Raw genomic sequence first — 12192 nt, 5'->3', positions numbered from 1 at the left:
CCCCACCCAGAATGTAGACAACTACCCCAGGATTGGTGGGGGGAGGGGAGGAGGGCCTGGGACAGGGCCGCGGCAGCCTGGAAGACTCCGGGTGGGCAGAAGAAGGGCCCGTGAGCCCGGCACCTCGCCCCGCTCCTCGTCTGTGCCCTAGGCTGTCTGGTCGGCGTCGAGTGCAGCGTCTCTTAAGGTCCACATCTACTCCTGTTTCTATGCTATGCTAGTGACACGAAGCACCGTTATTCTTCACAGGATGCACAAACAAGTCAAACCAAACCACTGCGCAAACCAAACGTGCAAAACAAAATCATGTACACGCGCCTGGCACCAGCCCCGTGCCCCGCCCAGCGAGCCCCTGGGGGCCTGTGACTCCCAGAGGCTGGGGTGGGAGGAGGAAGAAGCTGGCAAAGGGTGCAGAGTGTCCCCACCACACGCACACAGGGGCCAGCGTTGAGTCAGGAGGAACGGGACACCCTGGGCATGGCTGGGGAGCCAACAGCGGTCTGACTTGGGAAAAGTGACCACAGGGCCTCCTGCGGGGGAGGGGGTCCTTTTCCTCCAACACCCACCTGCTAAAGTGCTCCGGACAGCTGGTGGGTCGGCCAGGGGGCAGGGCACTAAAGGCCAGCACGTGGCGGGGGGGTGAGAGGAGGGGCTGGGCTGGGCTCTATGCAGTGGGCTCGGTGCATAGTGTGGCTTTCCTGGGCCCCCGAAAAAGCCTGCCGGGGCCAAGGCAGGAAAGGACTGCAGCGGGAGGAACACATCTCAAAGTGCCTGTTCGGGTTGGCTCGAAGCACAGTGAATCACGGGTCAGACATGGGGAGGGCTCCCCGGGTCCCGTGGCCCCCTCAGGTGGTGTGCCGCCCGGCCCAGCCTCTCCCGCCCCCCGCAGCCGTGGCCGGAGGGTGTGCGGGCTGGTGGCAGTGGTGCGTCCTCACTTGGGGGGCTGGTCAGTGCCTTTACCAAATGCCGCTTGACCTGCCTCCGGGGGGAGCGAGGATCCGAGCCGAAGCTCGCTTTGGAACGTGGTCGTCAATTTGAGAACCTGCAGGAAGGAAGCAGAGGGTGAGCTCGGCGGCTCTCGCCCGGGTTATAAACGCACAGCCACCATCCGGCGGGGGAGGCTGGTAAGCCCTCTGTGGGTATGCTCTAACCGAAGCCTCACAGCTCCAGCCCATTTTCCAGATGAGCACACCGAGGCTCAGGGAAGTTAAGTGACTCGCCCAGGGTTACAGGGTGTGTAAGTGGTAGCGCCTGGATTTGAACCCGGGTCTTTCTGATTCAGGGCCTCTGCCACCTTCGCTCCCAAGCCTGGGAATGTGGGCTTTTGTGGTGCACACAGACCACGAATCAGCCCGTCAGCATGTGGACCTTTGTACACACACCCCAGTGAGTACAACAGGGAGAAGGCTGGGCACTCCATTGTTCTGGAAAACCAAAGGACCACACCCCAAGGGCCCAGCGTCTTGAAATCCCAAGACTTAGAAAAAAGAGGCTTGGTGTCCCAGGGGGTGAGTGGGACCTTCTTCAGTCCAGCCCATCCAGAACAGACAAGGCTGGGTGGAAGGAAGGTGGGAGGACGCCTGATATCTGCTGAGTCTGAGAGACATCGTGCCCTGAGATGTGGTAGAAGCCACTGGCCAGTGCGCCCACAGCTCTGAGCGCCTTGAGGCTTCTCCGGGCGTGGCTGACGCCTGAAGGGCAGAATGCAGTCCACACCACGGATTTCTGTGACTCCCAGCACCCGTGTCTTGTCACTGTGGCCCTCAGGGTGGGGGAACAGTTATCATGGCAACGAGACTGGCTCTGAGGATGGAGAGGACCCCCACCCCAACTGCAAGGTCCTCAAAACAGGAAGCATGTGTCCTTTGACCTGAGCTGCCCCCAGCACATAGGGGGGCACAGAGGAAGCTCGGGGGGCAGCCCTCCTCCCTCGGTACTCCTCGGCCTCTCGTATTAGGACAGCTTGTATGTACCAGTAAATGCCACGCCCTGTGTGGAAGGATCTGGATCTTGCTCCTTTCACCGTTCAGGCCCCAGTGTGGCCCTTGCAGAGCGATGCCAGGCCTCCACCTGGTCTGGTTCCGAAGGCCACTCAGCGAGTTCAGGGAGACTTGGCCCTGCCCTCTTCAAGTGGGGGTCCCAGCATCCGTCAGAGCTGCCTGCAGGACCAGGCCACCTTATAGCCTTGCTCGTTCTCTGGGAGGGCTACCGTTTTTGTGGCAATGACCCCCACCTTTCACTACTGCAGAGTGCCTGGGATAAATAAAGTCCCAGAGCACAGACACACCCCATGTATCATCTATGGTATCACATGCATTACAATTGTTGGCAAAAAAGAAGGTGCTGGAGGGGCAAACATGGGGCTGGGGTGAGAGGAAAGGGAATAAGGGAAACACCTCTTTCAGAGGCTGGTGAGGAGCAGGGACGGGGACGGAGAGACTGCAGTGGGGGTGCAGTCCCACGTAGCACAGAGGGTTAACCCTTCTGAGCTCTGATCATCCCCAGGGCACCCACTGTGTGCAGAGCCCTCAAGATGTTTCAAGCGGAAAAATAAAAAAAGTATGTGGACTTAGAAGCCATGGGGAGAGGAGCACCAGACAAGCTGTGCCCTCTTGGAGTGGCTGGTGCCCAGTGACCTGGAGAGCCCTCCCGCCCCTCCTAATGTTGCTGCGTCTCTACTGTGGGACCCGGCACTCATCTCTAGACATGCGGGGGCCAGGGCAGGGGAGAAGAGGGAGAGGAAACGCTGCAGAAGTCCCTCAGCTCCTGCTACCCCACTGCGGGAGAGACGCAGGTCCCAGGCGGAGTGGCCCCTGCTCTTACCAGAGAGGCTGAAGCTGGACTCATGAAGGTCCCTCATGCCCCCGTGTCGGGTAACGGGCCGGGTGGGGGTGTCTGCGAGTGGCGTGCCCATCTCCTTTTTCCCAGGATGCACAACGATGGCTACATCCCCCAGGTAGGGCGTACGGTCCACTCCCCTAACCTTTAAGGTCTAGTGAAGGACGGAGAAGGAGAAAATGGGAAAAGAGGACACTGTCAGAGCCCAGACGCCATCGCCACCAGAGCCGCCTCGATGGCTGACAGGAGGTTGGGTGCTGCCACTCCGCTCAGGACCCAAATGACTGGATGTGACAAAAGTTCCTTACATCTGGAGCTCAGGGAGAGGAGGATTCTCTTCTCTCCTAAACAGTGTGTGTGAGCGCAGGTATGCACGCTTGCATACGGGGGCCCCTGTGGGCTCCCCCTCAATATTGGCAGAATCCTTTCCAAGGTAGCGGGCAGATTTCTGGGGTATTCCCCTCACCTGGAGCAATGCTATCCCCTCTCTTGCCAGGCTCCCAAGAGGCCATGCCTTTTACTGTGACCTGACAACTCTATGGGGACAGAAGCAAAATATAGCTGATTTGGAGATGAGAATCCCCCCCACCCCCGTGGCAATACTAATTAGTTTTGTACTCACAAAGGCAGTAAAGTTAAGAGCCTATGTTCTGCATCCAGTATGGGTTCCAATCCCAGCTCTGCGACCTTATGCAAGTTATCTAATCTCTCTGTGTCTGTTTCCTTATTTGTCAAATTAGGATGAAGATAGTACCTATTAGCATTACATATAGAATTGTTACGAGATCAAATGGATTAATATACATAAAGCTCTCAGAACAGCTCTGGCACGTGGCAAGTGACCTAAAGGACCAGCAGCCCTAATTATGGCAGAGGTCACTTACGTGTGCTTGTTCACGTTAGAAGGTGCTACCGTGAGGAGGACAGAGTGAGTTGGAGTGGGCACACAGGGTCTGACGCAGCAGTGTAGATGATCTGCTCCCCAGGCACTCGTCAGGGACAGAACCTCAACCTCCTTGCTGCTTGCTGCTTACTGAAAATCTTGTTGAAAAACAACACATACGGGGAATTTCTTGAAGGAGCTTCCGCCTACATACATAGTCCTTTATATTCTCCCACAACAGAGCCATAGTTTAGCTCAACCCTCAGAATGTCAAGCCTGGTCTGAACTGTTTCGGCCTTTACGGGGCTGCACTTTGGCATCCTGGCTTTGGAGGCCGGGGTCCCGGGCGGGGGGGTGGGGTTCGTAGAAGCACGGGCTGGCTGAATCCTGAGCGAGTGACCCTGGCAGGCCACACCCCGGCTGCTGGCAGCCCCCTCACTACTGGCTGCACACCAAACCCTCCACTGAGATGCTTTCTTCCCCGAGGCCCATGCTCTTTAGGGGCCGATCATTCATCATTTTTGGAAAATGAGATTTTTTTGTTAGTTTCCTTTTTCTGCATACGTGCGTTCTTTTACAGAAAGGCTGTGACAACAGGCAATAGAACAGGCCTTTGCTTGGGAACCTTACATTGTCATTGTAATAAATGCTTCAGTTAAAGAGACCCTGGGTTGAATTTACATCAGTCCTGGAAGCTGGTGCTCCTCCACCTTGGCGGGCCTGAGGAGCCACATGTTGTGAATTGGTATCCATCTCACGCGTTTATGAGGCTGGCTTTTAGAAGGGCTTACAGTACTTTCTGTGACCTCTGTTGACCTATTTCCTGACTAAAATACCTTTTTTTGGAAAGACCACAGAACTGTCATCAGATATTCTTTTTTTTTTTTCAAATTGCAATATAATTTATGTACCACGAAACTTGCCATTTTAAAGTATATAATTCAGGGGTCCCTGGGTGGCTCAGTCAGTTAAGTGTCCAACTCTTGATTTCTGCTCAGGTCATGATCTCGGGGTCGTGAGATCAAGCCCCATGTCGGGCTCTGTGCTCAGCACCGAGTCTGCTTAAGATTCTCTCCCTCTCCCTCTGGCACCCCCCACCACGCGCACTCTCTCTTCCTCAAAAAAAAAAAAAATTAATGAAGTATACAATTCAGTGGTGTTTCAGAGGTGTATATTCACAACATTGGGCCACTCCCACAACCTTCTCATTCCCAAACATTTTCATCACCCCAAAAGCAATCCCACACCCATTCCCCAGCACCCAGCCCTGAGTAACCACTGATGGGTTTTCTGTCTACGGATTTCCTTCTTCTGGACATTTCATATAAATGGGATCATAAAATACGTGGTCTTTTGTGACTAGATTCTTTCACTTAGCGTCAGGTTTTTAAGGCTCATATACGTGGTGTGTAGTATCTGTTAGCACTCCATTTCCTTTTCTGGCTCAATAATATTCTACCCTATGGATATACCTCATTCTGTTTATCCATTCAACAGCTGATGGACATTTGAGTTGTATCCACTTTTTGGCCTCTACAAATGCTGCTATGAACATTACGTAAAGCTTTTGTGTAGATATATATTTTGATTTCCCTTGAGGCTATACCCAAGAGTAGAGCTCACTTGGTAACTCTAATATCTAACTTTTGGGGAACTGCCAAACTGTCTTCCAAAGTGGCTGCACCATTTCGCATTCCTGCCAGCAATGAATAAGGGTCCCAGTTTCTCCACATCCTAACCGACACATGTTATTTTCCAGTTTCCTTTTTAAAATGACAGCCACCCTTTGTCAGACATTCTGGTGTATGAATGCCTCCCTCTTCGGGCTCTTGTCGGTACGCCTTCCAGAGGCTGGCTGAGGCCTCTGCCACCGTCCACATCCGAGGAGCACACTGGAGATGGGACTATTGACCTCCCGACAGACCCTGAGCTTGCTTTTGGATTGAACACTGTGATAACTGAAGTCATGGTTTTGTTTTGTTTTGTTTTCATGTAGCTCAAGTCTGCTCCCCCGCAGCAGATCTGGCTTTGGATTTCTTCCTTTGTTGGCCTTTGGCAGAGAAGGATCAATCGTCATCCTGAGAGCTCTGGGCCCTCACACATGGAAAAAGCCAGCAGGATTGATCTTCTGGTGTTCATATGCCCTGTTTACTCTGACGCTCTAGATGCTTGCTTCTCAAATATCAGTCTTACATGCCCTTACTTCATCGAGACTGGGAAGGAACCAGGCAATGGTGGAACCTTGAAGGCCCCGCAAGCCAGCGAATCAAGAGGAACTCAGCGGTCACAGACACGATCACGTTTGCCTCCTGTGCCTTTGGGAACCCGGAACTCCCAGTTTGCCCGATCACTTAAAATTCTATCTGGAAATCAGGGGCGCCTGGCTGGCTCAGTCAGAGAAGCATGTGACTCTTGATCTCAGGGATGGGAGTTTGAGCCCCACGTGGGGTGTAGAGATGACTTAAATAACTAATACTTAAAAAAAACTTCTGATAATCAAAGATGGGGAATGGAAACTGGCACTATCCTGCTCTGGCGTTTCCCTTGTCCTGTCACACACACCCCTCCCAGCCCAGGAGGCCTGGACCACAGTTTGTGAAAGAAAGCTGTAGTTTTTGTGAATGCACTTGTACAGAGGGGCTCTACTGAGGACCACACTCGGGTGGAACGAAGTCTTGGTGAGGGCCCCGAAAAGTGCAGAAAGGCCTACTTGCCTCCCATCCCACCCGGTGGAACCTTCCTTCCGGGGCTGGGGCTTCACAGGCCAGCCAGAGTAGTGGGTGTTCAGAGAACAGCTGGGAGGGCACAGGCTGAAGCAGCTACTCCTGAAAGCCTTTGGGTGGTTCCAGGAAGGAATGAGAAGGGGAACAAGGAGGGGAGGCCTGAGGCACCGAGTAAAGAAGCTTGGCTTTGGCATAAAGGACTAGAGAACCAAGAGACTAAGAAAGTCTGGCCGAAGATGAGAGGTCATATGATCATTTTATGGCAAGTGTGCCAAGCCCCAGGCAGCTCTTAAAAGCCCTATTCCTGAGATACTATTGAGCAGACTTCTAGGGCTCAGTCATATGGCAGCTGAGTCTATTTTCAGTCAGGGTCCTTTATATCTCTGGTCCCTGTTGGAAGCCAGAGCTGATGATGAGTGGAGAGCATGGGGCCTGGGAGTAGGAAGCTGATGCTGGCCTGGGACAGTGACCACAATATGGGGGGTGGGGCGGGGGCAGGGAGGTCACCTGGAAGGGTCCAGAAAAGGCGCCCCTACCAGCTGCTACTTAGGGCCTCTGGCTGAAAAACACACAGACCATTTTACTGGGCCTCACCCCTGCACAGACAAGCGGCTGGCAGACAAGGCTGAGCTGAGCAGTTTACCAGAAATCTGCACTGAACTTTCTTCAGAACACACAGTGAGCACCTGCTGTGTACAGAGGACTGGGATGTACTGGGCAAAAGGAACAGACGAACAGAACACCGGGGAAGCTGGGTGAGGAAATTAAAAAAAAAAAAAAGATCAACATCTCTTAAGTGTGCCACGATTCCAACCACGGCATCCCAGGGCCTAGGCAGGAGAGCTGCTGGGCCCTCGGTCGTGCTAGAACGCTCGCCCTATCTAGACAGGAGCCTTCTGAAGCCACACTAATGGGAGAGGAAACAGCATGATGCTTTCAGCTCTCAGGGTGTCAGAGCTGTTCTCTCCTGATGATCTGCGACCTCTGCCCAGAGGCCAGGCCTGCAGTCCCCAGCACCTGGCGTTGTCAGCAAGAACTCGGGCCAGATTCTCCAGGCCAGCTCTCAAAGATAAGGCTGGACAATCAATCCCCAAGCAATGAAGGTACAGCCAGGCTTCCTTTGGGTAACTGTGTCTACTCGGAGGACAGAACCCCTGGGGATGAGGAGAAGCCCAAAACTTTAGTGAACAGGGTGCTTATGGAATCCATGGACTGGGTGGGACCCCTGAGATATGAACTGTTCCAGACCTGGCCTGACCATTAGCAGTGCTGGGGGAGGGGGGGTCCAAACCTGGCAAATCCCACCCACCTTACTACAGTCACAAGGGAGGGGGAGGTTTCAGGGAAAGAGCAACTCCAGGGCAGATATGGTAACCCAGGCCAAGCCAGGAATTCCACTGGAGGGTGGGCAAGAATCCTCCCAGGGACTAGATGTTGGGGACATCTGTGAGCAGCCTTTAGTATTCCCTTAGCTCCAGGGGAATTGGCGACTGTTCCCACTATGTTTTACTTTGTTATAGGTACCCCTTTCTGCTCTTTCAATTGTTCCTAAAGTGACCATTCCAGGCAATAGGATTCAGTGGGAGAAGAGAGTGAGAACATCTTTGAGATTTAATACAGTCATTACAGAATTCCCCAACAGGGGGCCTCAACCTCTTCCCATACCCTTCTTCTCCTTCCCTCATCTTACCTTTTCTCTCTGGACTAGCTTCTTGTAGACAGTGTCCGGGAAGGACCTCAGGGGATAGAACTTGCCAGTGCCCTCAGCACACATGAAGACACCATTCTCGTACACGACTCGCCCCCGGCTGATGGTGACCAGCGGGACGCCATGGCAGCGCATGTTCTCGTAGAGGTTGAAGTCTCCTCCCTGCACTTGGGTGCTGGATGAAATGGTCCTGCGGGAGAAGCAGTGGTGGGATAGAAAGCTCTGAGAAGAGGTAAAGATGTCTCAGCTCAGTGGAATGGGGGGATGCTCAGTGGGATGGGGTGATGCTCAGTAGAATGGGGTGATGCTCAAAGTGGGAAGGGAGGATGCTCAGTGGGAAGGGGAAATGCTCAGTGGGAAGGGGTGATATTCAGTGGGATGAGATGTTCAGTAGGAAGGGGAGATGCTCAGTGGAATAGGGTGATGCTCAGTTGGAAAGGGTGATGCTCAGTAGGAAGGGAGGATGCTCAGTGGGATGGGGGGATGCTCAGTGGGAAGGAATGATCCCCCAAAGCTGGTTGTTGCAGGTTGAATTGTATTACCCCCCAAAATTGTATACTGAAGTCCTCATCCCCAGTCTCTGAATGTGCCTACATTTAGAGATAGGGCTTTTAAAGAGCTAATTAAAGTAAAATGAGGTCAAAAGTAATATGGGTGGACCCTAATCCAATCTGACTGATGTCTTTATAAGAAGAGGAAATTCAGACACCAGACATAGACATTTATAAAGGAAAGACCATATGAAGACAGAGGGGAAAGACAGCCATTTACAACCCAAGGGGAGAGGCCTCAGATGAAACCAACCCTCCTGAACCCTGCAGACACCTTGATCTTGGACTAGCCTCCAGAACTGTGAGAAAATAAATTTCTGGTGTGTAAACTCCCCCAGTCTGAGGTAGGGTTAGGGCAGCCCCAGGAAATTAATCAACTGGGCTAAACTCTAGTGTTGTTTGTGTGTGTGTGTGTGTGGGGGGGGTTTAGATTTATTTATTCATTTTTGAGACAGAAAGAGAGAGGATGAGCAGAGGGGCAGAGGGAGAGGGAGAGAGAATCTCAAGCAGACTCCGTGCTGAGCATGGAGCCCGATGCGGGGCTCAGACTCACGACCCTGAGATCACAACCTGAGCCGAAACCGAGTCCGACGTTTAACCAACTGCGCCAGCCAGGTGCCCCCAAACTCTAGGGGTTTTTCTGCCACTAGCGATCAATGACAGCCACACCTCTACAGCAGCAGGGACCAGCCCCAGGCATCAGGATGCAGAACACAGCTTCTTGAATGCTCTTACAGAGAAGACAGCGTGGGTATCCTGGCATCAGGGCGGGTGGTGGTACACAGTCCTGGCTTTCTTTTCAATTCAACTTTGTATTTTCAAAATTCCATTCAATGTTTGCCTATCTTGTCACTTCTAGCTTGTGCACCTGGAAAAGTGCCTGGAAAGAGTGGCACTTAAAAATCTGTTGAGTGATTGAATGAAATTTAATACGGAAAAACGGTTTCCATCTCCCCTGCCCGAATCTCTAAGTAAAAACCATGCTCTGTATCCTGTGGCATGGTGACTACTGAGACACTCCATATATTCACTCAGCTCGTGGCCATTAATGTTGCGGCTGTCGAGCGCTGTGCACTCAGGAGTACCCAACACCCTCTAGGAGGGAAGCAGGGGGCGGGTGGGAGAGCCTGGAGTGTCAGGGTATCCAGCCGGTTCAACTGCTTCTTAGCTCTGTGATGTGGGGAGCCCTCTACTCTCTGGTCTTAGCTTCTTCAATAGGAAAACGGAAATGTAAACTCCAGCATGAGTGTTTCTTGGGGCTGCATGGAAATCAAATGAGCTCACTGATGTGAAGCCGCTTTGAAATACTGTAAAGAGCTGTGCGCATGGAGATGCACTGTAGCGGGTTCGGGGTTGGTTAAGCATCTGACTCTTGATTTCGGCTCAGGCATGATCTCAGGGTTGTGAGATCGAGCCCTGCGTCAGGCTCTGCACTGCATGTGGAGCCTGCTTAAGATTCTCTCTCTCCTTCTCCTCTGCCCCTCCCCACTTGCTCTCTCTCTCTCTCTCTCTCAAGAAAAAGACTGTTTTGTTCATTGCTGCATTCCTAGTGCCCAGACCATGGCAGGTCCTCAGGGTCAGACTTCGCTATGCTAAACACAGGGCAAAGACAATAAGCTTGTGGAGTTTTGTAATATAAGTTCCTTAAAACCCCATGTCCCTCTCATCCTGGAAGCTAGCAGCAGGCTTTACTTTGTGGCTTCTGGATCCCACACCACCACGTCGGCATCAGCTCCAGGGATGATGCGGCCCTTGCGGGGATACAGGTTGAGAATCTTTGCTGCATTGGAGCTGGTAACGGCCACAAAACGGTTCTCATCCATCTTTCCTCCAACCTGAAACATTGCAGGAGTGTCAAGTCAACCAAGCCCCGCGTGTGCCTCAAACCCCTGGTCACCCTTGCCTCGGGCCTGTGGCCTTTTAGTTGGTCAGGTCAGTGGTGCCTAGAAGGACAATGATGTGGGCACCATGTCTAACAAGCCAACCTGGTTGGCTTGGTCCCCAGCCCTTGCTCATTCCTTACTCCTTCATCCAGCAACAATGGTGAGTGGGCCCTTTGCAAAAGGCTGTCTATCCAGTGGAAATCTACCTCCTGTTTGTACAACCAGCTCTTCTCATATGCTCACTACGGATTGGTCGGTAGCCTCCCTTCATCCACAAAGGGACGTATATTCTGTTCTCTTCAAAAACATCTTCCTGCCTCACCCAGCAGGGAGAGAACCATGGACTCCCTTCAAGGGGGATTCCTCAGCCACTCCTGTGCCCCCCTGAGCTGGTGGCTTAGTCTTGAGGACTTCAGATCTCCTTAGGCTCATACTTTGACCAAAAATACTTATTCTTCACGGGGAGAACAGGTGGTATTCAAATGAAGTCCTAGTCCCTATCTTTTTTGAAAAGCAATTAGACAAAATATATAAAGAGCCTTAAAAATGTCCATATCCTTTGGCTCAGAAATCTGCTTCTAGAAATCTATCCTAAGGAAATAATTAGAAATGCTGACAGTACATATACTCATGAACAAAGAAATTCTCTGCAGCATTATTTGTAAGTGCAAAATTTTGAAATAGCTCAAAGTTCCAAACATCAGGGAAGGATGAACAAATGTGGTACTTCCATTGGACAAAATGTTATTTAGCTAATCAAAAAGATGTTTTAAAAGAATTTTTACTGATATAGGCAGACACTCAAGATAGAGTGTTATATGAAAAAAAAAGATGAACCCAGTTATTAAAATAACATGTAGCACATACATAGAACTAGAAAGAAATATATCAAAATATTAATCATTTAATTTCTCAGAATGGAATTATGGGGATTTTTCCCCCTAATACTTCTCTGTATTTTCCAAATTTCTGTAATAGGCCATACTACCTTTTTGTTTGCGGGGGCATGGGGGTGGGGGTTTTGGGGCGGGGAAGACCTTTTTGGTTTTGTTTTTGAGTAAAACAAGGAGCCATTGATGCAGCCCTCCAAAGAGTGAAAACTTGCTAGGACTTGAGCAGGAAGGGGTCCCTGGAACATACCACTCCTCTCTCCCAGATGACGCTCATGCGGTCCTGCACACCACTCACTCCATGCGGGATCTTGGTGAAGTCCTCCTTGCCCATAGCTTTCTGCTTCGTAGTGAAAGGCCGGTGATCTGATGCCACAATGTTCAGAGTATCACTGGATAGAGAGAAGGATGTGACTGGTAAGGGAGGGGGGCCAGGGTCCCAGAGGGTGGGGACAGATGCAGGGGAAAAGCCTTCCCTTGGGACCCAGGCAAAGCTGACCTCTGAAGTATGATCTCTAACAAGTTACCTTTTTTTTTTATAAGATTTTATTTATTTGACAGAGAGAGAGAGAGAGAGACAGCGAGAGAGGGAACACAAGCAGGGGGAGTGGGAGAGGGAGAAGCAGACTTCCTGAGGAGCAGGGAGCCCGACGCGGGGCTCGATCCCAGGACCCTGGGATCATGGACTGAACCGAAGGCAGATGCTTAACGACTGA

General features: G+C 51.7%; 1 protein-coding gene across 1 annotated transcript in view; it reads right to left on the bottom strand.

Moving 5' to 3' along the window:
- Nucleotides 1-918: 918 nt before the first annotated feature.
- The window catches only part of DPYSL5 (dihydropyrimidinase like 5), a 49771-nt gene continuing 38497 nt past the window's right edge, over nucleotides 919-12192 (bottom strand). Inside the window, exons 8-12 of the mRNA XM_035000458.1 lie at nucleotides 11727-11868; nucleotides 10396-10538; nucleotides 8135-8342; nucleotides 2824-2992; nucleotides 919-1042 (exon numbers count right to left, since the gene is read on the bottom strand). Coding sequence (XP_034856349.1) covers nucleotides 957-1042; nucleotides 2824-2992; nucleotides 8135-8342; nucleotides 10396-10538; nucleotides 11727-11868 — 748 coding nt within the window. The 3' untranslated portion in view covers nucleotides 919-956. The remainder of the gene's footprint in view (nucleotides 1043-2823; nucleotides 2993-8134; nucleotides 8343-10395; nucleotides 10539-11726; nucleotides 11869-12192) is intronic.

Source organism: Mirounga leonina, unplaced genomic scaffold (assembly GCF_011800145.1).
Source record: "Mirounga leonina isolate KUSES-001 unplaced genomic scaffold, KU_Mleo_1.0 Mir_125, whole genome shotgun sequence".
Classification (NCBI taxonomy): Eukaryota; Metazoa; Chordata; class Mammalia; order Carnivora; family Phocidae; genus Mirounga; species Mirounga leonina.
Note: the sequence above shows the minus strand (reverse complement) of the source record. Positions and strands in the feature narration are given on the sequence as shown.